This window comes from Arvicola amphibius, chromosome 5, assembly GCF_903992535.2.
Source record: "Arvicola amphibius chromosome 5, mArvAmp1.2, whole genome shotgun sequence".
Taxonomy (NCBI): Eukaryota; Metazoa; Chordata; class Mammalia; order Rodentia; family Cricetidae; genus Arvicola; species Arvicola amphibius.
In genome coordinates, this window is record NC_052051.1 from 21,448,010 (window position 1) to 21,475,094 (window position 27,085).

General features: G+C 49.9%; 2 protein-coding genes across 2 annotated transcripts; one reads left to right on the forward strand and one right to left on the reverse strand.

Moving 5' to 3' along the window:
- Positions 1-2,284: 2,284 nt before the first annotated feature.
- Sla2 (Src like adaptor 2) lies at positions 2,285-17,159 on the forward strand. The gene is made up of 8 exons (XM_038329611.2): positions 2,285-2,605; positions 4,865-5,000; positions 8,118-8,217; positions 8,553-8,639; positions 9,318-9,421; positions 15,463-15,612; positions 16,386-16,518; positions 17,023-17,159. The coding sequence occupies exons 2-8, from the start codon at positions 4,904-4,906 to the stop codon at positions 17,138-17,140; spliced, it is 789 nt and encodes a 262-aa protein (XP_038185539.1). The 5' UTR covers positions 2,285-2,605; positions 4,865-4,903; the 3' UTR covers positions 17,141-17,159.
- Positions 17,160-17,986: 827 nt separating this feature from the next.
- LOC119814186 (respirasome Complex Assembly Factor 1) lies at positions 17,987-27,085 on the reverse strand. The gene is made up of 4 exons (XM_038329615.1): positions 26,784-27,085; positions 25,185-25,288; positions 19,286-19,415; positions 17,987-18,510 (listed from the first exon to the last, which is right to left on the reverse strand). Exons 1-4 carry the CDS (start codon positions 26,895-26,897, stop codon positions 18,469-18,471), a joined length of 390 nt encoding a protein of 129 aa, XP_038185543.1. The 5' UTR covers positions 26,898-27,085; the 3' UTR covers positions 17,987-18,468.

Below are 27,085 nucleotides of genomic sequence, written 5' to 3' on the forward strand. Positions count from 1 at the left end.
GCAGATGGGTCCTTCTGGACCATGTAAGCCCTTCCTTCAGAGGACCACTCCATAATAGAAAATTTCTGTTCTGCATTAGCTGGCCTCATGCAAATGACCACGGCATCTCTCTCTCTCTCTCTCTCTCTCTCTCTCTCTCTCTCTCTCTCTCTCTCTCTCTCTCTCTCTCTCTCTTTCTAGTAGCTTGGATTTGCCAGTCTCTCCACACACCCCTTTTCACCTGTGCTAAGAACCACACCCATGCCCTTACTATAACATTTCAATGTCTTTTAAAATTATTTTCACATTTATCTAGTTAGTGTGTGCATGGGTAGAGGTAAGGGAATAACCTTCATGAATTGGTTCTCTTCTTCACCCCTGGGATTGAACTCAGGTGATCAGGTTTGGCAATCAAGTGACTTTACCCAGTGAGCCATCGCACAAGCCCCGTATCCCAACATCTTGATCCGACCTGATCTCCATATCCTCTCTTGCTGGCCTTCCCCTGTGGTCCCTCAAACGTGTATCTGACGAGATTCTTTGATTCTCAACTCCATGTGTGTGCGAGCACACGTGTCTGTCTGTGTGTGCATAGTTCTGTGATTTTAGACATGCTTTCTTGTAGCGCTTCTGCAAAGGGACTTTTTTGCACTCAGTGGCATTTTAAAGGGAAATATGCAGAGCAGATATCTGGGTGGCTTGGGCCACAAGGTTGGATTTTGGTTCCACTTGGACAATATTTGCAGTGATTTTAGGAGAGAGCGGGTCTGAGGGAAGTGGGGACTGTAGTCACTGTGTGGACCGTTGACTAGCTGGGACCAGTAGAAGGGTCTGTAGAGATTCCACAGAGTCATGGCATCTGGCTTGAATTCCAGAATTATAGCACCTAGCCTTTGAACTATCTGTTGTTTAAAGTCAGTGATTCCTGTCTATTTCCTCTTCCCAGGGCATCCATGTGTCCCTCTTTGGGTTCTCCTTGTTCCCTAGCTCCTCTTGGGCTGTGGATTGTAAATTAGGGATTGGGGGGCAGAAGGGAGAGGATGGGAGATGAGAACATGAGGAAATGGATTGTCGAGTTGGGGGAGGGATGGAGAGGGAGAGCAATGAAAGAGATATCTTGATAGAGGGAGCCATTATGGGGTTAGAGAGAAGCCCGATGCTGGGGAAATTCCCAGGAAACCACAAGGATGACCCCAGCTAAGACTCCTAGGAATAGTGGAGAGAGTGCCTGAACTGGCCTTCTCCTGTAATCAGATAGGTGACTAACCTAAATGTTATCATAGAAGCTGATGGGGGCAGATGCAGAGATCCACAGCCAAGCACTGGGCTGAGCTCCGGGGTGTCCAGTCGAGGAGAAGGAGGAGGATTAGATGAGCAGGGGCTTCAAGATCATAATGGGAAAACCCACAGAGACAGCTGACCCGAGCTAGTGGTAGCTCAAGGACAGCTGGGGAGCCTGCATGGAACTGACCAAACTAGGCCCTCTGCATGTGGGTGACAGTTGTGTGTGGTCTGTTTGTGGGGCCCTGGCAGTAGGACCAGGATCTGTCCTTGGTGCATGAGCTGGCTTTTTGGAGCCCATTCCTTATGGTAGGATGCCTTGCTCAGCCTTGATGCAAGGGGAATGGGCTTGGTTCTGCTTCAACTCGATGTGCTGGGCTTTGTTGACTTCCATGAGAGGCCTTACCCTTTCTGAGAATTAAATAGGGGTGAATGGGAGAGGAATGGGAGGAGGGAAATTGGAGGAGGGGAGGGAGGGGGAACTGTGGTCGGTATGTAAAATGAATTTTAAAAAATTTTTAAAAATTCAGGGTGATGTGGCTGTACGCAGAAGGCAACCTCCAGAAATCACTTCTCTTACTTCCACCACTGGGTCCTGAGGATTGAACTGGCGTCATTAGGCTTGGTGGCAAGCATCTTTGCTCACTGAGCCATCACATTGGCTCAGAAATGAGTCCCACTTCAGAGTCCCTCGTGGAACAAGATCCTAGGTGATTCCTATGCCTAGATTTCCCCTCTGAATATTTGGATGCAAAGCTGCTAAGATTGAGTTCTCTGGTGATTACTGTGGACAGGCCTGCATGGGAAGCTCCTGTTCATCCCTCCTCATTCTTTATTCCTTGGACCATATGGATTCAAAAAGCCAAGAAGGACCTCCAGCATGAGGATGGGAGGGGCAGCTGCTCCCTAGAACAGGAAAGGGGCAATGCGGTGCCTCCATGGTCTACGGCGCCGTCAGAGGAAACAGAGGCGGGGAGGCTGTGGGGTTATGAGAACCACAGAGTCTGCAGCTGGGAGCTGGAGCTCTGAGGAGCGACATCTGTGTCTACAAGGGGCTCAGATCCCTGGGCCTCACTCTCTGGCCCCACAGTGCTGGTTAGGACAGCCTGGTCTGGTTTCCCCGAGAAGCAAAGGGCGCCTGCCCCAGGATTGTGGAAATGGCTGTCCACTAACAAGACTAAGCTTACCCCAGCTTACTCCGAACACCTCTGGTGATCCTCCAGGCTGAGATCTGAGCGTGCTGGTATCTACAATGGCACCTAACTTAGTACCTGCAAAGGCCTGACCTGTCAGGCTGAAGTGAGAGTTGCTCAAGTACCCTCACCAAACTTCTGATGACAAACCTGTAAGTATGCTTGCTTTTTTTTTTTTTCTGGTAGACTTGGGACAAATGAGAAAGAATGGTCTCCTCTGGGATTAGGAGTGAGCTTTGTGGTCAGGCTCCAGGGCAACATATACCAAGCGATCCGATTTCTTCTGTAAATGTGGGTAGCACCTATTTATCCTCGGTCTCACTGCCACTGCCTGGGCCTCATCTTCCCCACTAGTTACCGTGCCTTATCCAAACCAGGAAGAGAAAGTCGCAGAGTCCTGGAGATGTGTCCAGCAAAGAGCAGGGCCCTTATGACCCAAGGGTCCTAAAGGTTGTGACCCTGCTGAGCTAGAGTCAGGAAGTTAATCACCTCTAATCCTCCCTTCAGCCCACTGGAGTCAGTATTATGATCCTTCATCGCAGGAGATGCTATGGGCTGTATGCTTTGCTGCATGCTTTGCCTGAGGTCACACAGCTGGTCTGAGTTAGTCACCCATGCTACCCATCGCAGATGTAAAGCCAAGCACTAAACTTGAACCTCATACTCGTGGGCAGCTGAAATGGAAGACTTTTCCTGGTAGTGAGTGAATCCCAGCCCTCAGGAGGCAGCAGAACCACCCCCCTCACCAAGGCCACCCAATCCCCAGAGTCTGAGAGGAAGGGGCCATCCAGAGCCAGTCGTGGGGCCCCAGCCTGCTTGGTGCTCCTGAGCTCTGCTGCGGACTCTGAGCTCCGGCACTGAGGGAGCATAGCACTGTTTCTCCAGCTGATGAACGGGGCTGCAGGACAGGTGGGCTGAGGAGTGGGAGCTGGCACAGAGGAGCGGTCCTCCCAGCAAAACTGGTTCCACTCCGTGGGGACTGTTCCAGGACATGGATGTCATCCCATGGCATTGATGGACAACACCCTAATCCAGGCAGCGTGTGGTCCTAGGACAAGGAATATGCCCACTGAGCCCCCATGCTAATTTGTGAGATGCTCCTCCCAACTTTAAACCCTTGGCCATGCCTGGCACAGAAAACAAACTCAGTGAATGGCATTTGAATGGAACCAAAAAGATGAGATTATAACCTGTCCTACTATAATCAATGAGATATCTGGAAAGGATTAGAGAGCCAGCCCCCATCACTGAAACACTTAATAGAAATTATTGGAAAAATCAACATTTCTCTAGAAACCAAGGATGTGCTTAGTCCGAGGATAGCACACTGTGCAAACACTCTGCTCACTTTGGTTCGTTCTGTTGATGTGTGTTGAGAGCCTTCGGTGGACCTCACAATGCTGAGGACAGGACATGGAACTGTAGGGTAATGGCAGATTGAACAAACATTCCTACCGAGCCTGCTGGCAGTCACAGGGCTGTGAAGCAATGGGACCAGTTGACCCCAAGAGTTTGGGGGAACAACCTAGGGAACACAGTCCTATAGCTCATAGTCTCATAAAAACAAAAAACAAACAAAACAAAAACTTCTCAGGAACACAACAGAATAAGTGAAAAAGGAAGTGCTCCTGGAAGAATTTGTAACAGGCTCTTCAAAACCAGGAAGGAAGTATGGCCCCAGGGCTCGTTTTCCAGGGCATTATCTACCAGACCCAAATGTTGGGTGTGGTTACCCCACTTCTCAGATGAGGAAAAGGGGCACCAAGAGTGAGAGTGACAGTCGGTACCTCCGAGCCTTGCAAGTCACTGCTGTGTCACATGGACTGACAGACTCCTGGCTGTTTGCACCAATAACTGTTCAGTGTCACCTCAGCTTGTGACTCCCATCCCAAGGCCTTTTGGCTCCCCCTTAGCTCCTCTCTAACCCTAGCCACGGTCCCTGGTATGGCTTAGAGATCAGTGTCTTGACACTATCCCTGCTACCAGCTAGCAGAATGTGATCCCAGGCCTAAGGAATTGTTCTCAGGCCACAGGAGGTCACAGGAGGATTAGCAAAGGCTAAAGATTCCTGGGAAACTTTCTGAGAAAATGTGGGGTCCAGAAAGACCCAAGGAGAATAAAAAGGACAGGGTAGCCCACCAGAGGGAACACAAGAGAAAGGTCTGGAAGACTTGAATGGAGCCCAACCACTGCCTAGGAAGGATGGAATACAGAGAAATCACCTCTGTTTGCTGCGGCCTCAGCTGGTGTCTGTGTCAGTCAGTCCAACGCCGTGACGACGAGAGACTGGCTGCTGGGCTGCTGCCATTTCCATGGCCCTGATGGACAGGTCATTTTCCTGTGAGGGCTAGGTGTCGGGTCCTAGCTGGGATCATGGGCTGTGTCCCCACGGCAGCAAGCACCCTTTTCAGGTCTCTTTCAGCAGTGTGCTCCTGAGAGTCTGCTGAGGAATGATGGGAAGTTGGCCCAGCAGAGGGAAAAGCCTTCCCACAAGCTCCAGCACCATCTCCTCTGGTCCAGGCGAGGGACCTGTGTCCATACAAGCAGGTAAGTTATGTCTGTGGGGTCACAAGGCCCTTCCCAGGTCTAGGGACCTAGAGCTCATCACCTGTGGGTCTTTGGCCAACAACCCCAACACAACCCCAAACTTCAGTGAGAACCATGACCACTCTTGCCAGTGAGCCACAAGCTCCCAGCTTCTGCTGAATTTGCAATAGTGGTAAGAACATTAATGTGAGGGGCTGGAAGTAGACCTCGGGGTTAGAGTCTGTGGCTCCATCCTCAGCACATGCACAAAAATGTGTTTGAAGTTGGGCATCATGCTAGCTGCAGCAATGCAAGCCTATACTTCCTTCATTTAGAAGGCGAAGAGAATTGTGGGTTTATGTCTAGTCTGGCTTACACTAAAAGGCCTGTCTTTAATTTCACAATAGGGGTGGGGTTTTGCCTTGTTTGGAAACTCCTCACAGAAACATCCAGACTGGTTTGACCAGATACTATCTAAATGCTGTGTGGAGCCATGGTGGTCCAGAGAATTAGCCATCACGGATAAGGAGATCATCCACACCCAGAAGCACTGTTAGGAGAGGTGCAGGGATGATTAATAACTACACTAGAGACTGCAGAGCCAAGACGGCTGGGCATCTGGGCTTAGGCACAAACTGTTGTTCCTCAACACCCAGATCCCTTAAAGTGGCAGAGTGTCTTTTCCTGTTCTGTACTCAAGCCCCTACTCCCTGCTACCAGCACTCTGACACCCTGGGCGCCCCCTCATCCACAGTGAGAGACCTGCAGGAAGAGCCCTGAAAACCACTCCGACCGCCCCTTTTTCCACTGAGTCAGAGGCAGGTGGCAGGCTGCTGAGTCATCCTGGTGCTTCCGAGGGTAGTGACCACCCCTGGAAGATGTACCTGGCTCAGAGAACCTTTTCTTCCCTCCATATGGCCTCCAAGGAAGGGAGGCCATCTCTCAGTGGAGCTCCTCATCCCAGAGGAATATGAGTTCTCACTAGCCCACTCTAGGAGCCATTTGTCCCCCAGACCAGGCTCCATCTGGAGCTTACTGAGGCTCTGCCAGGTGCCAAGCTATGTGACAGGAGCTGAAGACACAATGGACAATATGGGCCCGTCCTTGCCCGGAGACAGAAGCTAAACCACTGAGTGGCAGCCACGTTATGTTTGTGACGAGTGTTGTGGGGATGAAAGCGTGCGGAGGGGCAAGTCAGAGTAGCCTTTCTAAAGAAGAGAAGTGTGAAGGTGGGCCACTGGGCCAGTGGGAGCTACTCGGGAGACTGCCCACTCAGGAGGGCAAGGAACCTTACCAGCTTCTTTGTTCCAAGCTTATGGAGGAGAGACCTCCATAGGAGGGAGGCATCAGGCATTCCCAGCTGCAGGGACACCAGACTCTGGGCAGGAAAGGACACCCCCTCCATCTGAAAAGCTTCCTGCTGTGAGGGTTTCTACTAACCTTTTAAGAGAGAAGACGTGGTAATAATGGGTGCTCCTACCTACAGCAGAGACCATTCAGCCCCTACCTATCTCGTGGACCCTTGTATATCCTCCCCCACAGGAGCCTCAGCTCCCTCTTGAAAGCATCCCAGAGTCCTATGGGACCTTGGTACTTTGGGAGCTCCTTAGGGACAAAGAACCTTCCCGTTGACCTTGACTACTTTTCCTGGCATCCTGCGTCCATATGCTAGCAAGTCCCTCTCTTGGGGACCCTTACTGAAAAAAGGACAGGAGGAAGGAAGGAAAAGTGAGGTCGGCAATTTAGCTTTCAACAGACACCTACAGGCCCTGCAAGCTTAAGGAGGGGTTGCTAGACTGTGCGGGCTCATGTGAGGAAAGTGGGGGTCCCCTGCTTGCCGCCTGATGCCCCACCTCCGAACTGGACTTCATGCCCACTGAGTCCTCAGAGCCATTTTTAGGGTGACCCGTGTCTTAGCCTCACTCTGGCTCCGTGACTCAGGCCAGTCACTCCTCCACTGGAGTCTGCCTCCCAGGAAGCTGGGGCCCGTCCTGTCCTGAGAGGTGCAGCCGTCAGCCAGCCCCTCACTCTCCCCTCTCCCCAGCCTGGGCCTGTGAACAGGGTGGTATGGAATTGGAATATGCCCCTCCCCTTGCTGAGTGCCACACCAAAGCCTTGAGACCTTTCTGCAGAGTGGAGATGACTAGGCACATTGACGTCAGGGCAGTGTTAAAGTGATGGAGGAAGACCCCAGTAGGGCCCCATGTGTGGGGTACAGTCAGGGTTATCAGGACTCTCAGTCACATGCTCCCATGGGGCACTTGCCCTGTCAGGCCTGCAATAGCAGCCTCTGGTGGCACCTCTCAGGGACAGCACAGGCCTTCACTCACTGCCCTGGACATAGGCTACTAGGAGACCAGCCTGTTCCTGTGTGCAGTGCTCTTGGGTTTACAGAGCCTGTTCACAGGGGCATCTCCACAGGGGCCTGACGTAGGAGTAATAGGGACACCAGAGTCAGGTGTGTGGCTAGCCTCAGCTCACAGACCCTGCTTTCTGTCTGCTCACCGCAGGTCACTGCTGGTGCTAGCTCGCCCTCCTTCCTGGGGCCCCAGGCTGAGCTATTAGCCTTCCTGAGTTTCCTCCCAGCCACGCCCTCAGAGCTGTGTGTGGTCCCACCACCCCTTTCAGAGGCCCACTCAGATCTGTTTTGATAGGGGCTTCTAGCTACTGTGGGTTTTTGTTTTGTTTTGTCATGGGGCCAGGGATGGAACCCAGGGCCTTGCACATTCTAGGCAAATGCTCCTCTGTTAAGCTGTATCCCCAGCCCTGTAGGTGTTTAGTTTCCCAGTTGTGGAATCCTTCATCAAGGTCTCTGTAGAAGTTATACATATAGGGAGGCTCGGCCAGGAGCCTGGTCCTCTAGACACATGCACTGAAGGCCTTCATGGGAACGCCCAAAGCTATGTGGGCTCTTCCAGGTTCTGTAGAGCCTGCTGGGAGCATTTCAGACTCTGGGGTTAACACACACACACACACACACACACACACACACACACACACACACGCATGCACACGCTTCAAGGTACCTGTGGGAAAGGTGAATGAGGGGAGCCAGACCAAGGCAAGAATCTACTAACTCACACCTTGAGGAAGCACTGACCTGACCAAGGGGGCAAATGTGTTTATCCCTCTCTCTAGAGAGAAGCAAGGTCACAGCGGTGGCCCTGGGCAGTTTTCCAGCAGGTGCACAGGCTGGACTGTCTCTGAGACTTGGGGAGCCGCTGACCATCGTCTCTGAGTAAGTCTACACACTGGGTCCTGAGGTGGCACTATGGGAGAGAGCCCTCCACTGCCAGCAGGAAGGCACAGGGCCACTTTTAAAAGCTCCCATGTGACTGTATCTCTGGGTGGTTTTCTGGCAGCCTGACGCACTCACAGGGAGAGAGGGAGTGGGGTCAGGCCTTGGAACAAGAACCATGGATCATTTGCACCTGCTAGGCCCTCACCGAAGGAGGAGCCTAGATTAGCTGGTGTGGGGATTCTGGGAAATGAGTAGAAAGAGTGCTACAGGTTCCACTTGGAGAAGCCCCTGCAGACGCCAAATGAAGGTGGTCCTCCGTGATCTCTCCACAGGGATGGAGATTGGTGGACAGTCATATCGGAAGTCTCGGGGAGAGAGTACCACATCCCCAGTGTGTACGTGGCTAAAGTCTCCCATGGGTGAGTACCCCTCCTAGTCCCACCTTGAGGACCTTCCTATACTCTTCCCACAGTGCCCTCTTTATGCATAGCTACAGACTGAACAGAGCCTGGACCCTGGCCTTCAGAGGAGCAGACAACTGTCATGTCTTGTTCAGCTGAGCCCATGAGATTTGGGAGCCCAGAGAAGGCCCCGTTGTGGTGTTGAGGTGTTGAGGTGTTGTGGTGTGGGCCTTTGGAAGGTGGCCAGGATCAGGTGTAGAGAACCCTGAAGGGGACGTGTAGGAGACAGACATAGTCTATAAGGTCATCCTGAAGCCTGCAAGGGCGTGTGGATCAGCAGTGGAGCTGGAGGACTGGGCAGTGATGACAGAGGCTGGGGCAACCTGTGCTGCCCTGCCTCGCCCTCCCCCCACAGTCCCTCCTCCACCCTCTACCTCCCAGACATTTGGTAATGAAGTCTCCAGGCAAAGAAAGTCTGACCCTGCCTTCATAGGGCTGTTCCCCCAAAGTCTCTGGAGTCAGGACCCTGAGAGCAACTCTTGGAGGGATCTCTGAGCCTCTGAGGCCTGCTCTTCACAGTACAGAAGGCAAGGGAGGGAAGAGCTTGTCAAGGTCAGGCAGAGGCGTATTAAATCCTTTTAATAGAATTCTATTAAAGCCCACAAGCTTAACCTGTTCCTCTCCTTGCTCCCCCAGGTGGCTGTATGAGGGCCTGAGCAGGGAGAGAGCTGAGGAACTGCTCTTGTTGCCTGGGAACCCCGGAGGGGCCTTCCTCATCCGAGAGAGCCAGAGCAGGAGAGGTGGGTAAACTCAGCCCCCAGCAGACACCTCTCCAGAGTGAGGCTCAGGCTAGAGGGAACGCTGTCGCCACTCCTGAAGGTCAGCGGAGGTTTCTTGAGTCCAGTGAGGCTTTGACTGTAAAAGGCCCTGAGGTGGAGCCAGGCTGTGAGGGCAAAGAAAAGACAGCTGACCTGGAACAATCAGCGGGAGACTTTGTGGAGTGGGTATCTGGGCTTGGAGTTGAGCCACGCTGCTTCCATGAGGATCCTTGGACAACAGAGCAAAATTGGTCTTGTCTATATTTTGACAACTAGGATTGCTGGGCCTTTAATCCCAGCACTCAGCAGGCAAATCTCTGTGAGTTTGAGGTTAACCCGGTCTACATAGCAAGTTCCAGAACAGCCAGGGCTGTTACATAGAGAAACCCTGTCATGAAAAACAAAACAAACACCAAACAAACAAAAAAAAAACACATGGGATTTACTCAGACCAGCAGTGGGAACCCTTCTTTACAAGGTGGAACATGAGAGGATCTCTTGGCAAATGTTCATCACAAGTCATGCACCCGAGAAAGACTTAAAGGGTCAAAAATACAGAGTCTGCTAGTGACAGTCTAGAGAGGAGTCACTGCAGTGCAGACAGACCCGTGTCTGTCTTGACTGAGCTTACTGCATGGGCTGTCTGTTGGGGGGGGGTCCTTGCTCTGCACCTCCCCCCTGCATGCACTTCCCTCAAGAGCTTCCTTATTAACCTTCCCCCAGCCCCTCACCCTCATAAACACCATTGGCTGCTGCTGCGGGTGGTGGTGGGGCACCTGGCTCCAGTGTGGCAGCTGCACAGGAAACCTCAGTGGTGGTGACTGAGACAGAAGCCCTGCAGAACTACCAATTGTGAGCTAGAAAAGCCACAGGAAGTGCTCAGGGCTTAGCACCCCACCCCACCTCTGACCTGGTACAGTCCCAAGAGCATACTGACCACCCCATATGCCATTATCCCTCCCCTTTGATTAAGAAGGAGCTATCACAAGGAAAATTCATGTAGAAGCCAAGAGGATCCGTGAAGATCTTCAAAGATCTGGAAGGATCCACAGGAATTCTAGGACCAGCATCCCTGTTGCCAGCACCTAATGGGGGTCACTCAGGAAACAACTCTCATCAGAAAGAGAAGACCCCGTGTTAGGGCACTGTGGTTCATGCCAGTAATCCCAGCACTTGGGAGAAAGAGCCCAGAGGAGCAAGCATTCAGTCACATTCAGTCCTGAGTTCGAGGCTCAGCACCCGTGTAAAATGTCTGGCCCGGTGGTGTATGCTTGTAATCTTGGTAGTAGGGATGCAGGACAGGAGGATCCCTGGGGCTTGCTAGCTTACACATACAGAACAAACAAAAACTTCCCTTGTAGAATGGTTGTCTCTCCAAGGCTTCCTATGGACAGCACTGCTGAAGGGCATACCCTACCTAGCCTGGGAAAGATCACTTTAGTTCACTGCTTATAGACCGGCGGGTCTCTGTCCAGGGATGCACAGATGTGCCTGCGGGCCGGCTACCCCACACCCAGCATGCTAAGCCTGAGGCCAGGCCTGAACATCCTCTTCTCTTACACTGCTGGCCTGGGGAGCTGGCTTGGAGACCTAGATCTTAACTGCACATTGGAATCACCCCAGAGGAGCCTGTAACATGAATGCCTGCACTCCAGGCTTGAGCTTCCAATTTAATTGGTCAGGGATGTGTCCTAGGATCTGGAATCTGAAAGGGTGCCATGGGGTGAGACCCCCTCACCGGACAGGGCATGTTTGTAGTGAAGTAGAGCAAGAAATCCCTGGCATATGCTGGAGTCGGAGGTGCTGGGGGGCAGTCGGACTTGTTTCAGATACTTAAGTATATCCTGGGTGACTGTGAAATTTGATACTAAGTTCTAGGGTCCTGAATGATGTCATAGTGTGGCTCTCTGAAGCACAGGGGTCATTGGGATGCTCTGGACTTGGTGACAGTACTGGTTTTGCCACTACAGATATATTAGGGGTGTGCTTTCAAAGTGACAGAGGAAAACCCAGAAGGAAGTAATAGAGGAGTCATGTTGCCTGTCGATCACGGGGAGAGAGAGAGACTTTTACTTATATTCTGTGCATTTTGTCACATATGACATCGTAACCACTGACTGGGTGACATCAGGATCACCCTTTCTCCTGTTTTTCTGCAGTACTGGGAATCAAACCCAAATCCTCAGATACTTTTGGAGACAGGGTTTCACTAAGTTGTTCAGACTGGCTTTGAATTCATTCTGTAGCCTGGGCAGGTCTTACGATCCTCCTGCTTCCACCTGAGTGGTATCACAGGCTTTGGCCCTTGTACCTGATTCCAGAATCAGGCTGGGATTCCAGAGAAGTGGAGCCTGTGTGTGCAGCAAGGAAAGCCTGCAGCCCTGAGCACTCAAGAACACCCTCTCAGCCACCCTCCACACCTTCTCAGAGTTCTCTAACTTACCTGGCTATGCTGTAGGCCTGGGGAGAGCCAGGCTTGAGTATTGCTCTATGAAGGAGGTCCTAATCACTTCACAGGTCACAAGACTGCTCCGGAAAGCTGTCCCAGGATTAAGGACAGGTTCCAACAAGCAGCATTCCCTCACTCTCTGGCCAGCACCCTATGCCCTCTTTGTGTTGAATTCAGTGAGGGAGATAAGTGAGCAAGATGTGGCTGCTCCCCTTGGGCTCAGCTCTGCCCACTCTGCAGTGGCCAACACTTCCCTAGTGGTGGCTGAGTCACATTTTCCACACTGTGGCTCCCAGTCTCCAGCTGCAGATGGGAGGACCTAGGGCTCAGCATCTCTTAGGCCATTGGCTCCTTCGTGACCTCAGTGGAGGAAGTGCAGGCAGGGTCTGCCAGGTATTTCCCCCAGGTAGATCCTGATGGCATCCCTTGCTTCTCCCAGCACCACTAGAATGGCCAATCCCAGAAGTTCTGGGCATGAGTGCCTAAGCCTGCTAGAGCACCCAGGACCACCTACACTGCCTTTGGTCTGGCAGGTCATCCTCTAGGCCCTCTGTGCCCTCTAGTTCCACTGCCTACCAGGTACTCATTTTTTCCATTCCACTTCCTGGCACGTGGTCCCACAGCCTGGAAGCCACCCTCCACCCCCACCCTGACTTCTCCCCTGGGCAAATATACACTCATCCTTCATGGTCCAAGCCATTGTCGCCTCCCCAGGCTGCCCATCTTCCTCGAAGCTCCCACAGCATCTTGAACAGCTTGCAGCTGTAGTGAACTGGTTTCTTGCAACAAAGTTGAAAGCTGTGCTCTGAGAACAATGGAGCTCGTTGTCTATTGAGGACTATCAAGGACAACCCCTGTGAGGAGGTGGGCGGGCAGATAGCTCCTATCATCCTTACATCTCCGTCTGGGCCTGTGCAAAGTCCGGCATTGTAGGTAGGGGCTCAGATGTTTGTTGGAGAAACGAATGAGTCTGCCTAGATAGGCAGATAGAGAGCTGGAGTAAACTGTCTTCCAGACAGGAAGGAGAGAGCCATGCTTAATACCAGACTGCCAGACAGGCCCAGACTTGCCTCGCACACCACCAGCTCCCTCATCCATTCAGGCAGATGGGCAAATGCTCAGTGTGTGTTTTCTACAAGAAATCCAAGGGCAGTGAGTCTGCAAGTGGCTCACTATAATTCTAGCACTGGGAGGCTGAGGCCGGGGCGGAGGAAGAGGGGACCTGCTCAAGGTTCAAGGCCAGATTCAGCTATGTAGTGAGCTTCTGTCAAAAAGTCAACCAACAGGACACTCAAAATCCAAGGTATAAAATACAAGATCCTAGCCACAGTCTCAGTGGCAAAGCGGACAGTGCCCAGCACGTTAAGCGGAGATGAGGGTGTGTCTGTGGGGCTCCTGGGCCTAAGCCAGCGGGTTGGAGCAGGTCCAAGGAGAGGTCAGATTCTGCGAAGCCTTTCAAAGGAGATGCGGACTTTGTTTCTAAGTGTGATAGGGAGGGCTCCAAGGAGGAGTGACTTACTGGTCTATGTGATAAACTGGAAGTGGGAAGCTACACAGGAAGCAGCCACAAGCTCTGTCTGGTTGAGATGTGGTCAGAGTCCAGGTGTGCTCTGAGCGTGGACAGTAGGGCTTTCCGCTGCTGGCAGAGGAAGAGGTTGATCTCGGCCCCTGGTGTCAGAGGTTTCTGCTGACAGTCACCTAGCCCAGCTGCTTAGGCCTGTGGCAAGGGAATGTGGTCAGAGTGTGGAGAAAAGCTGCTCACTTTGTGGCAGCCATGGAACAGAAGAGCTTGCTGGGAAAAGGCTGAGCCCTCATGATCCCATCACCTCCCAAGGCCCCAGCTCTGAATACTGCTGCCAGGAGCTGTGCCTTCACTCCAGGGCTCTGTGAAGGCATTTCAGATTCAAATCAAGATAGTAGGAGAGGAAGCAGTCAGTGACTCTGGAGTCTGGGGCTTAGTGGTGAATGGGTGGTAGATGCATGGATGGATGGATGGGTGGGTGGGTGGATGAAGGCTGTCTATGAAAATGGGAAGATGGCAGGATAAATCAGAACTATCCATCAGGTTTCCTTCTTTAAGGGAAGGTATGCATCTTTCAGGTAGAATGTTCCACATAGAAGGATGTCTTAGGGTTTCTATTGCTTTGAAGAGATACCATGACCACAGCAACTCTTATAAAGGAAAACATTTAATTGGGGCTGGCTAACAGGTTCAGAGGTTTGGTCTGTTACTGTCATGGTGGGCTGCACGGCAGCACAGAAGCAGTCATGGTGCTGGAGAGGGGGCTGAGAGTCCTGGGTTGGCAGGCAGCAAGAAGAGAGATTCTGGGCCTGGCTTGAGCATTTGGAACCCCAAAACCCACCCCCAGTGATACACTTCCTCCAACAAGACTACATCTACCCTAACAAGGTAAAACCTCTTGATAGTGTCACTCCCTAATGAAGTGATCTAATGACCAAGCATTCAAATATATGAGCCTGTGGGGGCCATTCCTATTCAAACTACCACAAAGGAACAGTGGGGACACAGGGCCAGAATACAGAAAATAATGGGTGCTTGCTGCATGCCAAACATGGTTCACTACCTGAATGATCAGAGCTGTTGAGATAATCACTAGCCCCCTTCACACCATGTGGCTAGGTGGTATGCATTAGCAACAGGGCTGGTGGGCATGGGTGGCACAGGTCCTACTGAACCAGGCAGCCTGCATTATGAAACAGATGCCTTATAACCAAAAGAGTGCAGCAGTTGCTTAGGATTGGCATTTATTTTTGAGACAGTCTTCCTATGTAGCCCTGACTAGCCTGGGACGGTTACCAGGCTGGCCTTGAGCAACTGCCTCTCTTCATAACCTTGCTGTGTAAGTGTCCCTGTGCAAAACCCTTCACTGTTCTGAACTTTACTGAACGTACACTGGACTTGTTGCTGCTCATTCTTTTGTTTTTTGTTTTTGAGACGGTCTCACAAAGCTGAGATTGGTCTCAAACTCACCATGTAACCAAGGGCCTCCTGCCTCCACCGTCCACATGCTGGGATTATACTCTAGGCTAAACAATCAGCATTGCATTCTATAAAGCTCCATTCTACTTTGTGTGAGGGAGAAGACTACCTCACAGAGTGGTGTGCACCCTAGGCCAATGCTTTACTACTGAGCTACATCCTCTGCACTTTATTGTACATAAAGCTCAAATGGGGTTTGTGAATATGGCGTCTATTGGTAGCAATGCTGTCTTTCTCCTGTGTATGAGATGGGACTGCTGGGTTTGAGGAAGATCTCAACACCAAATTGTTTCCAAGGTGGTTTTCTCTCTGACCATGTTGACATCTACTAGACATTTTCACATTCCAGTCCTTGAGTCTTTTATACAGCCAATATTAAGGTTCACTGACAACTTACCCATCCTGAGGACCACAGAATCCTATCTATAACAACTAATTCTTGTTGTCTTGCCTTTGACCTCAACACCTCCTTGAAGGCTGGGCTGTGGTCATTATTTTTTCCTTCTTCCAACCTGGGTGGGGCTGGGTCTCCAGCGGGGCCTCAGATCTATCACTGGATCCTTTCTTCCTCAGGCTGCTATTCCCTGTCCATCCGACTCAGTCGCCCAGCATCTTGGGACCGGATCAGACACTACAGGATACAGCGCCTTGACAACGGCTGGCTGTACATCTCACCACGCCTCACCTTCCCCTCACTCCAGGCCCTGGTGGATCATTACTCAGGTGTGACATCCTTTTTTTTTCTCCATGGCGGACTGGATGAGGGTGCTAGGAGGTTGTCAGCTGTGCCCTTAGAACCCTGACCTGCTGGGGCTATCTAGGCAGAAGAGGCATGCCCTCCATCTATCCCCATGCAGCCCTGGTGCTGAGATGTGGGTGAGCGCCGTCTCTATTCCATGCTGACAAAGAACTGACTAGAAACTGTGAGTTTGGCCAAAATCTCACTGCCACGGTGGTGGTCCAAATCAAAGTGCTCTACAGCAAGTTCTCATCACATGAACCAGATCGTGCTGTTCCTGGGTGCAATTCAATCTTGAGCATTTCTGGTGCCCACTCTGTATGTAACCAAGTGTCAAAGAGATAAGGAAAACCTCACTGGGCATGATGGCCTTTAATCCCTGAACTTGGGAGGAAGAGGCAGGCGGACCTTTTGAGTTTGAGGTCAGCCTGGTCTACTGACTGAGTTTCAGAACAGCCAGGGTTACATGGAGAAACTGTCTCAAAAAAACGAAGTCAGTAACAACAAGGAACAAAGGTGGCTCCCCACAGTAGATCAGATAGGCCACAGGCTGACCATTCAGCTTGCTTTTCTCAGTTTTACACTGAACTCAGTATCATATAACTTAGCCCCAGATGAACTTTACATCTCAGCTGTCTTGAGACCAATACCTTGAGACTTCACTTCCCATTACGTTTTGGTGACCACGTTCCTAATGTGCTAAGCACAGACACTGCCAGGGCAGGTATTACATCAAGGGCTTGCGTCTCTTTCCTAGAGCTGGCAGATGACATCTGCTGTGTGCTAAAGGAGCCCTGTGTCCTGCAGAAGCTTGGTCCACTACCTGGCAAAGATATACCTCTACCTGTGACCGTGCGGACGGCATCACTCAACTGGAAGGAGCTGGACAGGTAAGGGGAGTCCTGGACATGTGAAGGCAGAACAAAACGTGGATTCACAACCCAGAATGGGCCTGTTACATCCAGGGAACCTTCCAGAGCCCAGTCCAGGCTCGAGCAGTGGTTAGTAAGGAAAAAGCAGGCATGGACCTCTGGGCAGCCAGGGGGAGAGGAAGGTTGGAGTGCGTGGGTGAATAGTCTTGAGTAGGAAGGTCAAGATGGACTTAGATCAGTTAATAAATGAGGAGCCAGGCTGGGCAATGGTGGCACACACCTTTAATCCCAGTGTGGGAGCCAGAGGCAGGCGGATCTCTGTGAGTTCAAGGAGAGCCTGATCTACAGAGTGAGTTCCAGGACAGGTCCCAAAGCTACACAGAGAAACCGTCTCAAAAAAAAAAAAAAAAAAAAAAAAAGGAGCCAGTTTGTCAGCAGGAGTTCCACAGTGCCATTGTAGGGGTGGTGAACTGTGTGGCAAGCACAGAAGTGGCTCCCTTACCCGCTTTCCCCCATCCACAGCAGCCTGTTGTTGGAAGCGCCTGCCAGCGGGGAGGCATCTCTTCTTAGTGAAGGGCTCCGAGAATCCCTCAGTTCCTACATCAGCCTCACTGAGGATAACTCCTTGGACGATGCCTAGTCCAAACAGAAAGTAAAAGGGGAACCAAGGCTGTTTCATCCAGGACCCCAATCCGGTCAAACCTGATGAAGCACCCTAGAGGGAAAGCTGGGACGCAGGTACATCCAGGGTCCCACATGGACCTTCTGCTCCTTCCTCTCAAGTTGTAAGAAGTAATTATCTTCCTCCCAAGGCCTCAACCCTGCCTTTAATTTCTAGTCCATGTGCATTACAATTCAAGACAAAGCCAGGCCTCTACAGAGTAAATTACTCTGAGGTTTGATGTTCCTAAGAAGGATGTCCATTACGACTGCTAATCAGCCCGACAAAAAGGCAGAGATCACCACTAGCATAAGGAGAGAAAAACTATTGGGGAAATTTACAAGACTCATTAAGAATGCAAACACATCTCAGACAGTAGCATGGCTCAAAGCAAAGACAAAGACAGGCAGAGCACCTGATGGCTTAACACAGCAGCCACCATATTACCTTACCCCCAAGCAGAGCAAGACCAACAATTTAGATCTTCCCATTATCTCTCACATCAAGTCCCTTGACAGCCAAACTCTCAGATCTCTACTTCAGTGTTCATCCAAACACAGCCCAGCCATACCCTTGTGCTGCCATCTAATGGCCAAACACAATATGACACCCTTTAAGTCCCACCTGTCTCAGCGTTGGGCCAGAACATCAGCCAAAGCAGTAAGCCTCACCAACTCCAGCCCCAAAGAGAAAAGAGGCCTGACTGAAGTGGCTATGGGAGCAGAGAGGGAGGAGGAAAGCTGGGGCTGTCTGACACTCTTCCTAGGTTCTGAGAGTGCCGGTGGACAGATAAGCAAGGCTTTAGTTTAGCAGGCATGCCAACACTTTCTGTTAGACTTGTTTATTCAAGTATCCGAAAACACTCTACAGTGGAAACTTTAGACGGCTGCCCATACTGCGCTATGGATCACACACATGTGTTTTCAGAAGACTTGAGAGATGCCACTGATAGTTTAAAAACTGTACACCTGACGGAGAACTAAGGAAGACAATTTAATGTTTCATCCGGATCCAGAGGCGGATCAGATTAAACAGCAGCTCCACTTGGCAAACAGCTGTTACATGATGGTATCCAAGAAAAAATGGCTGGCGATGGACAAATTCAGAAATGCTTCCCCAAAGGCAGATGGTTCTTTGAAAAGTTTCACAACCCTTGCAGAAAACACCAATGCCCAACACGCTGATGCTAAGTCCAAAAGACATGGGCCTTCTCAGTTCCACGTGGTAGGAGTGCCCCAACAAGCATGTGTCTGTGCTGTAATAAAAGGGTCCTTCGGACTGGACAGAAGAGATGGGAGCAGACGCTATCAGTCATAGTGGATGGCAGTGTAAAAGATGATCCAAATGACCTAGAAGAGACACAAGCAAGTTTCGTGTTGTCACCTGGATCAATATAGCAGCTCCTCTTCCCCCATGAAAAAGGCAGTGTATAATTTTGAGGTCTTTAGGATTTCATAAAGAGTTAAGTATCATTAATCCCAAACATTACACCAAAGAGAAGGCCGTGGTCACTTGTCATTTCCCATCTCTCCCTCCCCTCGGCTACCGGCAATCACCAACCTACTTTCTGTCTCCATGGCCCTGTATATTCTGGACATTTCACTAAGTGGAATCACGCAGCCTCTTATGTCTAGGTTCTTCCACTTAGCATGTTTTCAAGGTTCACCTATACTGCAATACCACAGAAAGTATGTTTTACTGTATGGATATAAAACATTTCATATTCCAGATAACAGACACGTGGGTAGTTTAATTTCTCCTACTAGGAATAATGTGTACACTTAATATACACATATCTATCTACATTTTTGGTTTTCTTCTTTTAGAGACAAGGTCTCTCTATGTAGTTCAGTCTGAATTCAAATTTATAATCCACCTTGCTGGTATTATAGTTGTGAATGACTACCCCCAGCTCCACAAATATGCATTAAAACATTTCCCAGTTTCTAATATGTAGTTGATAGTAGGCCCTGGATTTACACAAGTGTACAGCACCCCAGACCACATCTTTTGGAGATCTCCTTGTGTAGCCCAACCATATAGCCTAAGTCAACTAGTGTGCTCCCTGAATGACAGACAGCTCATGATGAACAGAAGCTGCTGTACAACTTCAGCTACACATACCATGAACAAGGCAAATGATGTCATGAACCCTTCCTTGGTGAGCTCCCATGTGCCACCATATTCTTCCTCGTCGATCTGTAGGTAGTTGCTGAAGTAGAGATATAGGACTCCTGCATTGATCAGGCAGAATCTGGAGTGGGGGGGAAAAGCACCAAACACAACCATAAGCTTTGAAGCTGCACGCTCTCCCAGCTGTTAGGGCACTGAGTTCCAATGTATTCTTTGCTTATGGGTATTGTCTCCCCACCCAGGCAGGGGATGACCTGGAGAGAGAAGCTCCAAGCTTAGGAAAACAGGCCAATTTATTTACTTCATCGTTATGAGAGTATGTGTAAGTTTCTCCAGAGGAACCTCAACTCCTTCATCTGTAAAATGGGGGGTGGGGGTTGGCTAGTTATTGTGGTGGGAGGGGTAAACAGAATACACACAAATGTCTAGATCACCAGTGGAGTTTCCCACCTAAGCTGGATATTTAAGGAACAACTACTTTTAGTCAAAAGCATGTGATAAAATATCTAAAGCATGGGGCAGGGGTCTCAATGGCAGAGTACCTGTCTAACACACACAAGGCTTTGGGTTCCATCTCCAACACTGCCCAATTCATCAATCTACTTGTTTTTGTTTTTTTGAGGTAGGGTCTCACAATGTAGCCTTGGCAGGTCTGAACTCCAGACCAGGCTGGCCTCAAGCTCACAAAAGATCTGCCTGCCTCTATCTCCAAAGTGCTGGGATTAAAGTCATACACCACTACACCCAGACCACTCTCCAATTTAAAGAACACAGAATTTCTTAACCTCCTTTAAGAAATCACAATGGCTGCAATGCTACCCCAAACAGGAACTACACCAGCCATGAGCCTCAGCAAAGCTCCAACTGAGTGTTGGTCAGGGGACAGACATATTTAATTGCTTGATAAAGCAAGCAATAGTACTGTTTCTGTATAATTCCTAAAAGGTCATTCATGAACTTCTACTGCTTGTTACTGACTCAATGAACTGGTGAACACAACACCTTTGCCTTCAGCTTACCATCTATTATTAGGTGGCTCGGAACAGCAATGAGAATGGAATTGAAACTTTTATGATCTCCCCTGCAGGCCTGAGTCCTATCATGTACGAGCTGATGTAGGAACTGGAGCACATGAGTAGAAAGAACAGGGGCGGCAGGGGTGGGATGCAGAGATTGTTTCACAGACTGGTGACCTAAGCAAGTACACTGGTACTTGGTGGAATTAATGGTATCCTAGGAGAGGTGAGAGGCTTCATGAGTAAGGTTTGTGAGTTGTTCTCTCACTTCTACATGGGTGTCCCCCTTCATACACACAAAATACATGCATGTAATATATACAAGAAAAAGAAAACACCAGTTTTAGAAAAGTTAAACATTAGCTGCGCACATATGGATTATGTGCTGAGCTGAGAGACCCAGAGATGGGCCGTCAACGCAAAGACTTAGTATACAAAACAGCTGTCAGCCATTCTTGGGCAAATCACAGATAAGGAAACATGAGAAGTTTTATGGTAACTGATGCTGAGGGCCATAACAGAATGAAATAAAGTAAGACGGGACTTAGACAGAGGGCAGCCAAAAAGTTTCTGGAGAGAGAAGGGAAATTCACTAGAAATGAGCACTAGGAAGTCATGCCTCAAGCAAGGGAAGTTGGGGATGGGTCATGGAAAAATAAACAAAGTTCTTTCCTTTCCAATAGCAGGTGGAAAGTGCCAACCCAAAAGAGGGTAGGGTTGTCCAGAGTGAAAAACTGGCTGTGCTGACAGTGTGGGACTGAATCCCAGAATCAGGCAAGCATGGATGGTGGCAGCACTGGATGAGCCAGTCCAAAGTGCACTCCTTTTTATAAATCTCATCACGTAACTATAGTGGTGAGCTGACCAGTGGAATGCCGGATGAACAGAAGTCCGCATTTAGCAATTTACTTACATCACTGAATTCACCTGTGGGCACTCCCCTGTTGCTGTTTTACCGATGAGCAGACTGATCTTAGGCAAGCCCGAGATTATACAGCTTCACAGAAACAGATCTAAAGAACCTGAATGCAGTTTTCTATGAAGTGGTTTTTTGTTGCTGTTTTTCGAGAAAGGGTTTCTCTCTGTAGTCTCAGCTGTTCTTGGCTGTCCTGGAACTCACTCTGTAGACCAGGCTGGCCTGGAACTCACAGAATCGCCTGCTTCTGCCTCCTGAGTGCAGGGATTAAAGGCGTGCGCGATCACTGCCTATGATTTCTTTAAGGCTGTTTGTACACAGTAAGACCAGCAATGAACTACGCTGTTACTTGCTAGATCATTCCCAGACTGGATGATCTCAGAGCAATCCTTTCAGAATGCTACAAAATGGCCAGGAATAGTGGCAAATGCCTTTAGTCCTAGCACTAGACAAGTAGAAGCAGGAGATCTCTGTGAGTTCAAGATTAGCCTGGTCTACAAAGTGAGCTCCAGGACAGCCAGAGCTGCAAAGTTAACACACCCATCTCAAAAACAGAAACCACAACACAACCTTACAGGAGGACCATAGTGAACAAAGGCATTTGTAGCCAAGCCAGCCTGGCACAAGCTCAACCACAGAATCCACACAGTGAAAGGTGAGAACCAACCCCTGTAAGCAATTCTCTGATTGCCACACATATGCCATGAAGAGTGTAATAAAAAACTTTTTTAGGAGCTGGAGAGATAGCTCAGCAGTTAAGAAGAGCACTGGTTGCTCTTCCAGAGGCCCTGGGTTCAATTCCCAGCACCCACATGACAGCTCACAACTGTCTGTAACTCCCATTCCAGGGCATCCTCACACAGACAAAACATGCACATAAAATAAAAATAAATCTAAAAAACAAAATAAAAAAAAGTGTTTTAGGGGCTGTGGTAAAAGCTCAGTGGTTAAGAGCTCTGGTTCTCCAAACATGAGAACCTGAGTTCAAATCCCTACCACTCACATAAAAAGCCCAGTCAACATATGCCTGTTATCCCAGTATTGGAGGGTTGCAGACAGCCAGACCCTGAGAGATAGCTGGCAAGCCAGACTAACCTGGGATAGTGAGAGACTCTGTTACAAGGCAACATTGCACAAATAAGAGGACGACACCAGCATCCTGTTCAGGCCTCTGAATGTACACACATGGCACACCATGTGCATGAACCATACACCAAAGACTTAAGTTAGTCCCTTAAGACTAACAGGTGCAGAAGCTCTGAAGTCGCACCGCCCCTTCCCCACACAGTGGCTCTCCAATTACTCTGGTCTTTAGGACAAGTTCCTCCTCTGCCATTATTCTTATCTGCCGCCTTCTTAGCTCACACTATTCTTTCTTTCTACCTTGTCCTACCTAGGAAGAGATGTATGAACCCTAGGTCTGATATCCTACCACCCCCAAACAGTCTTACATGTTCACTCCGTTAAGACCATGCACAGCAAGATGGGTGGTGGCGCTCATCTTTAATCTCAGCACTCGGAGGGCAGAGGGTCTCTGTGAGTTTGAGGTCTGCCCGGTCTACAGAGCGAGTTCCAGGACAGCCAAGACTGTTACACAGGGAAACCCCATCCCGAGAAACAAAAAATAAACAATAACAAAGATGATACACAGCAGGGATTCTTAATGGTTTCCTTGTACAGTGCATTGCTCAGTTTAAAAAATGTAGAAAACCTTTTAGTTAAGAGGCACTGAATAGTAAGTAGTTCATCCTTGCTCAGTTTTTGTGTGGTTTCAGTTATCTACCAACAACACGGACAAATGGAAAGTTCCAGAAATAAACATATCATGTACCATGTAAGTGAAATGCCCAATTTTCAACTACAGGCTGCTCTAGGCAGTGTGTGAAATCTCACACTGCCCTGCTTCACCGCAGCATCCTAACGGCATGTGCTCCCTCCCTCTCAGTAACAGCAGGGGCTTGGTTATCAGACTGTAACAGTATCAGGGCTTGTGCCCAACAACCCTGGCTTTACTTAGTAATGGCCTCAAAATTAGAGAACACCGATGCCAGCAACCTGGATACACCATAAAAGCATGAAGTACTTTCTTCAAATATCTCACATTATCACTAGCAGGAGTAGCATAAGACAATTAAGTATTTTGAGAGAGGAAAGGACCATATAATTTTATTACAGCATATTGATATAATTATTTTATTAGTTACCATTGTTAATCTTTCATGATTCTTAATTTGAAAAAAAATTTGTTAGTTTCTTTTTTTTGAGACAGGGTTTCTCTGTGTAGCCCTGGCTGTCCTGAAACTCACTGTGTAGACCAGGCTGGCCCTGAACTCAAGAGATCCGTCTGCCCCTGTTTCCTGAGTGCTGGGTTTAAAGGTGAACACCACAGCTCATCTTGTTGTGCATGATCTTATCAGAGTGGACGTGTAAAATTGGGACTAAGGGCATGCACCACCACTGCCTAAAATGTGTTTTGATTTTTTTTTTTTTTTTTTGAGACAGTCTTATTCTGTATCCCTTACTGACTGGCCCAGGAACTCCTTATGTAGCCCAGTTGGCCTAACTCATAGAGAGCCTCCTGACTCAGCCTCCTACGCACAAAGATTACAGTTATGTATGCACCATCGTGCCGAGCTCCTCACTTAGAACTTGGACTTTTTTTTTTAAAGATTTATTTATTTATTATGTATACAACATTCTGCCTCGATGTATGCCCGCACGCCAGAGGAGGGCACCAGATCTCAGTACAGATGGTTGTGAGCCACCATGTGGTTGCTGGGAATTGAACTCAGGACCTCTGGAAGAGCAGCCAGTGCTCTTAACCTCTGAGCCATCTCTCCAGCCCCAGAACTTGAACTTTCTAAAAGCTATATAACTGGCTGAGGGTATCCACTGAGGGTCTTAGAATAGATCTGTCAGCAGGAGGGACTACTATATACTTTTGGGTTAATACTGTCCAAGAAATTCTCCAATCTGGTTCTGAAACATACTCACTTCTCACTTTCTAAAGAAACTGGTAAGAAACACCGTCAGTCCTCGAACAGCCAGCATGGCTTTCCATTGGCAGGGGTGAGACACAGGAGTGCTCACTTGTATTCCTGGGTAAAGAGACCAGGCAAGTCTCCTCACTTGCAGAAGAGCTTGCTCATAGTTCCTACTTAGGAGTTTTAAGTCTTTCAAATGCAGTTTCATGGGCACCGGCTTGTTTTCAGTAACTTGCTAACCTGAATCATGCATGAGCAGGGTCACAAGGATGTTGCACTGGCCAGAAGTAAAGTAAAACGGGCAAGGCCAAGCCTCCTACTTGGGGTGGGGGTGAAGGTGGTACTTTTAAAACGTAGGGACATGAGAGTAATTCCTGCCCAAAGCCAAGAGCTATACATTGGCAAAATACAAAGCTTAAAAAATGGCCACCAACTACAAAGGTCCTCTACTTCCTAAACTACCACAGGCACCAAGGTCAGGCCACAATTAAGAATACTTGTTGCCCACAGTAGTACAGTAACCACTTGCAAGGAGTCACATTAGACCCACGAATGCATAGACTGGCCCAGATTCAGGACAGCAGCCTGCCATGAAATGCTCCTGGGCCTGAGAGCTAATGAACACTGCCCCAGGCCTAGGAGTGCTAATGCTGACTTTGCTTCAGCAGTCAGATGCACATGGTGTCAGTCATAAGGAAAATGGAGCCTCCATCTGAAAAGAAACCAAGAGTAAAGCGTGTTGACACATGCCCGTAAGCATCAACAGCACCTGGGAAGTCGGGGCGAGAGGACGGGCGTTCAAGTGACAACCTGGGCTACATGAGACCTTGTCCCTTACAAAAATAAAAATAGGAATGAGGGTCCTGAGCATAGCTGCTTATGGGGCTGAGGCAGGAGAACCACCACATGCTGAGCTCAAAAGTGAGATCCCGCCTCAGACAAAACTACAAGAGTGTGAGATACCCAAGACTTACCCTGCTATTCCCAAGAAGCCTCGCAAGGGCAAAATGCCCCAAATGATACCCAAGACCACAGCAATGATCTGTCGGAACCAGTAGATCACATCTAAAAATTCATCCTATAAAAGAGACACAATGTATGCATTATCTGGAGTGGCTGCCACAGAAGAGCTGTAGGTGAAGAAATGAAAGTTTATTAAATAGATCCCTTTCTTTTTTTCCCCCAAGACAGTCTCACTATGTAGCCCTGGTTGGCAGGAATCTGCTATGTAAATCAGGCCTTGGCTGTGGCGTGCTGGACTAAAGGCGCGTCTCACTACGATCCAGCTTAGTATGTGGTTCTTTTTTAATTTGTTCATTTTATTTGGTATGTATGATGTTTTGCCTGAATGTATGCATGTGTTCCACATATGTGTCTGCAGCCCATGGGCTCAGGATGGAGAAGGAGGGTCTTGGATTCCGTGGAATTGGAGTTACAGATCACTGTGAACCACCATGTGGGTGTTGGGAATCAAACCCAGGTTCTCTGCCCAAGTAAGCAGTACTCTAAGTTTACTCTGAGCCATCTCTCTAACCCCCGTATGTGGTTCTGTCATGAGTTCTACTAAAGTGTGGTGAAAGACAATGTATTTAGACATTAGGGGATTAGAGAAACCATTACTTCTTGAAAAGAGGCTGCAAGAAGGCAGGGACTGTGGGCACTGTGTTCTGGCCACTAGTAACCCTTCGCTTACCAGGCAAGTCCTAGACTAGACAGTCTGGGGCAGGGGGCTATTAGCCTCAGTACCCCTTTCTGTGCCACCCAGGAAGGAAAGCACGGTGGTGTGGGAAGCGGAGTGCCTCAGGCGTGTGCACAAAGAGCACTGGTGGTTTGTGAACTGTCCTGGACTCCAAATACGAGTCCTTGGACCAGAGAAGAAGCAGCAGAAGGAAAAAAATGACACAGCAGATCATAAGGACTCTGCAGGTTTTGCAAGAGCTGGGCAGGGCTGGGGGCAGGCCAAGGGCACCTTCAGGAAGTGCTTCCCATCCCCCGCCCCCGGAACTGAGAGAAAGTCCAACTTCAGTAGTTCAAACAACGGAAGGATTCCAAATACAACATTCTTTTCAAACTATCTGGAATCTGCAGGGTGACAGTCTTCGAGATCACAGAATGGAGCAAACGTGGCAAGCGTCCACGCTCAGATCCTCTGAAGGTGACTAGCGAGAGCATCGTGAAGTCCCCAATCACTTCTTACCCACGTCTAGCGACACTTCTTCCTAACACCCACCCTCCTAAGGTGGTCTGAGACCCGGCTCTCACGGGGCATCTCGTCTTTTTCATCCAATCGAGGAGGGAATGTACCACCCCTCCCGATGTGGAGACTTAAACCCACTTTGGGGATTCCGCACCCGGCACGCTCGCAGTCTTCAGAAGCTCTCACTACTCCGGATCCCGCGGGGCAAACGGCGGAGGACGACGAGGCTCCCCTCGCTCTGGCCCGCACTTGTCCACTGCACGCCGGCACCCTCGCCACCCGCTTCCCGCTCCCACGGCCGCGCCCGGCCGGGACGAGGGACACCCGGGCTCGTTCTCCTGAGCCCGCACCCTCACCCTCGCGGGGCCTTCCGCACCTTGTCGTCCCAGGCCGCGTCGCTCCGCAGCACCTTGCTCCACACGGACACCTTGAGGGCCCCGTTGGCCAGCTGCGGCTGAGGCGGCTCCTCTTTCCGCCGCCCGCCGCTCATCCTCCCGTCGCGCCGCCCGAGCCGGGCCTGGGGCGCGCGGGCCGAGCCAAAAGGAGTCGGGTCTGGGATGGCGGGTCTCAGCGCGCGGGGCGGCGGCGATCTAAGCAATGAGCTCCAGAGGCACGCCGAGGAGCCTCTCGCTCTGCCAAGCCGCCGGCTCACTAGCTCCACGGAGCAGGCGCCGCGGA

What these genes read in the sequence shown, in the direction of transcription:
- Sla2 (XM_038329611.2), top strand. Translation starts at nt 4,904, where the DNA reads ATGATGGGAAGTTGGCCCAGCAGAGGGAAAAGCCTTCCCACAAGCTCC. An exon ending in AGAGAGCCAGAGCAGGAGAG is followed by an intron (nt 9,422 to 15,462) that starts GTGGGTAAACTC and finishes TTTCTTCCTCAG; the next exon opens with GCTGCTATTCCCTGTCCATC. An exon ending in CCTGGTGGATCATTACTCAG is followed by an intron (nt 15,613 to 16,385) that starts GTGTGACATCCT and finishes TCTCTTTCCTAG; the next exon opens with AGCTGGCAGATGACATCTGC.
- LOC119814186 (XM_038329615.1), bottom strand. Translation starts at nt 26,897, where the DNA reads ATGAGCGGCGGGCGGCGGAAAGAGGAGCCGCCTCAGCCGCAGCTGGCC. An exon ending in GGCTTCTTGGGAATAGCAGG is followed by an intron (nt 19,416 to 25,184) that starts GTAAGTCTTGGG and finishes CCCCCACTCCAG; the next exon opens with ATTCTGCCTGATCAATGCAG. An exon ending in CATCATTTGCCTTGTTCATG is followed by an intron (nt 18,511 to 19,285) that starts GTATGTGTAGCT and finishes TGTCTCTTCTAG; the next exon opens with GTCATTTGGATCATCTTTTA.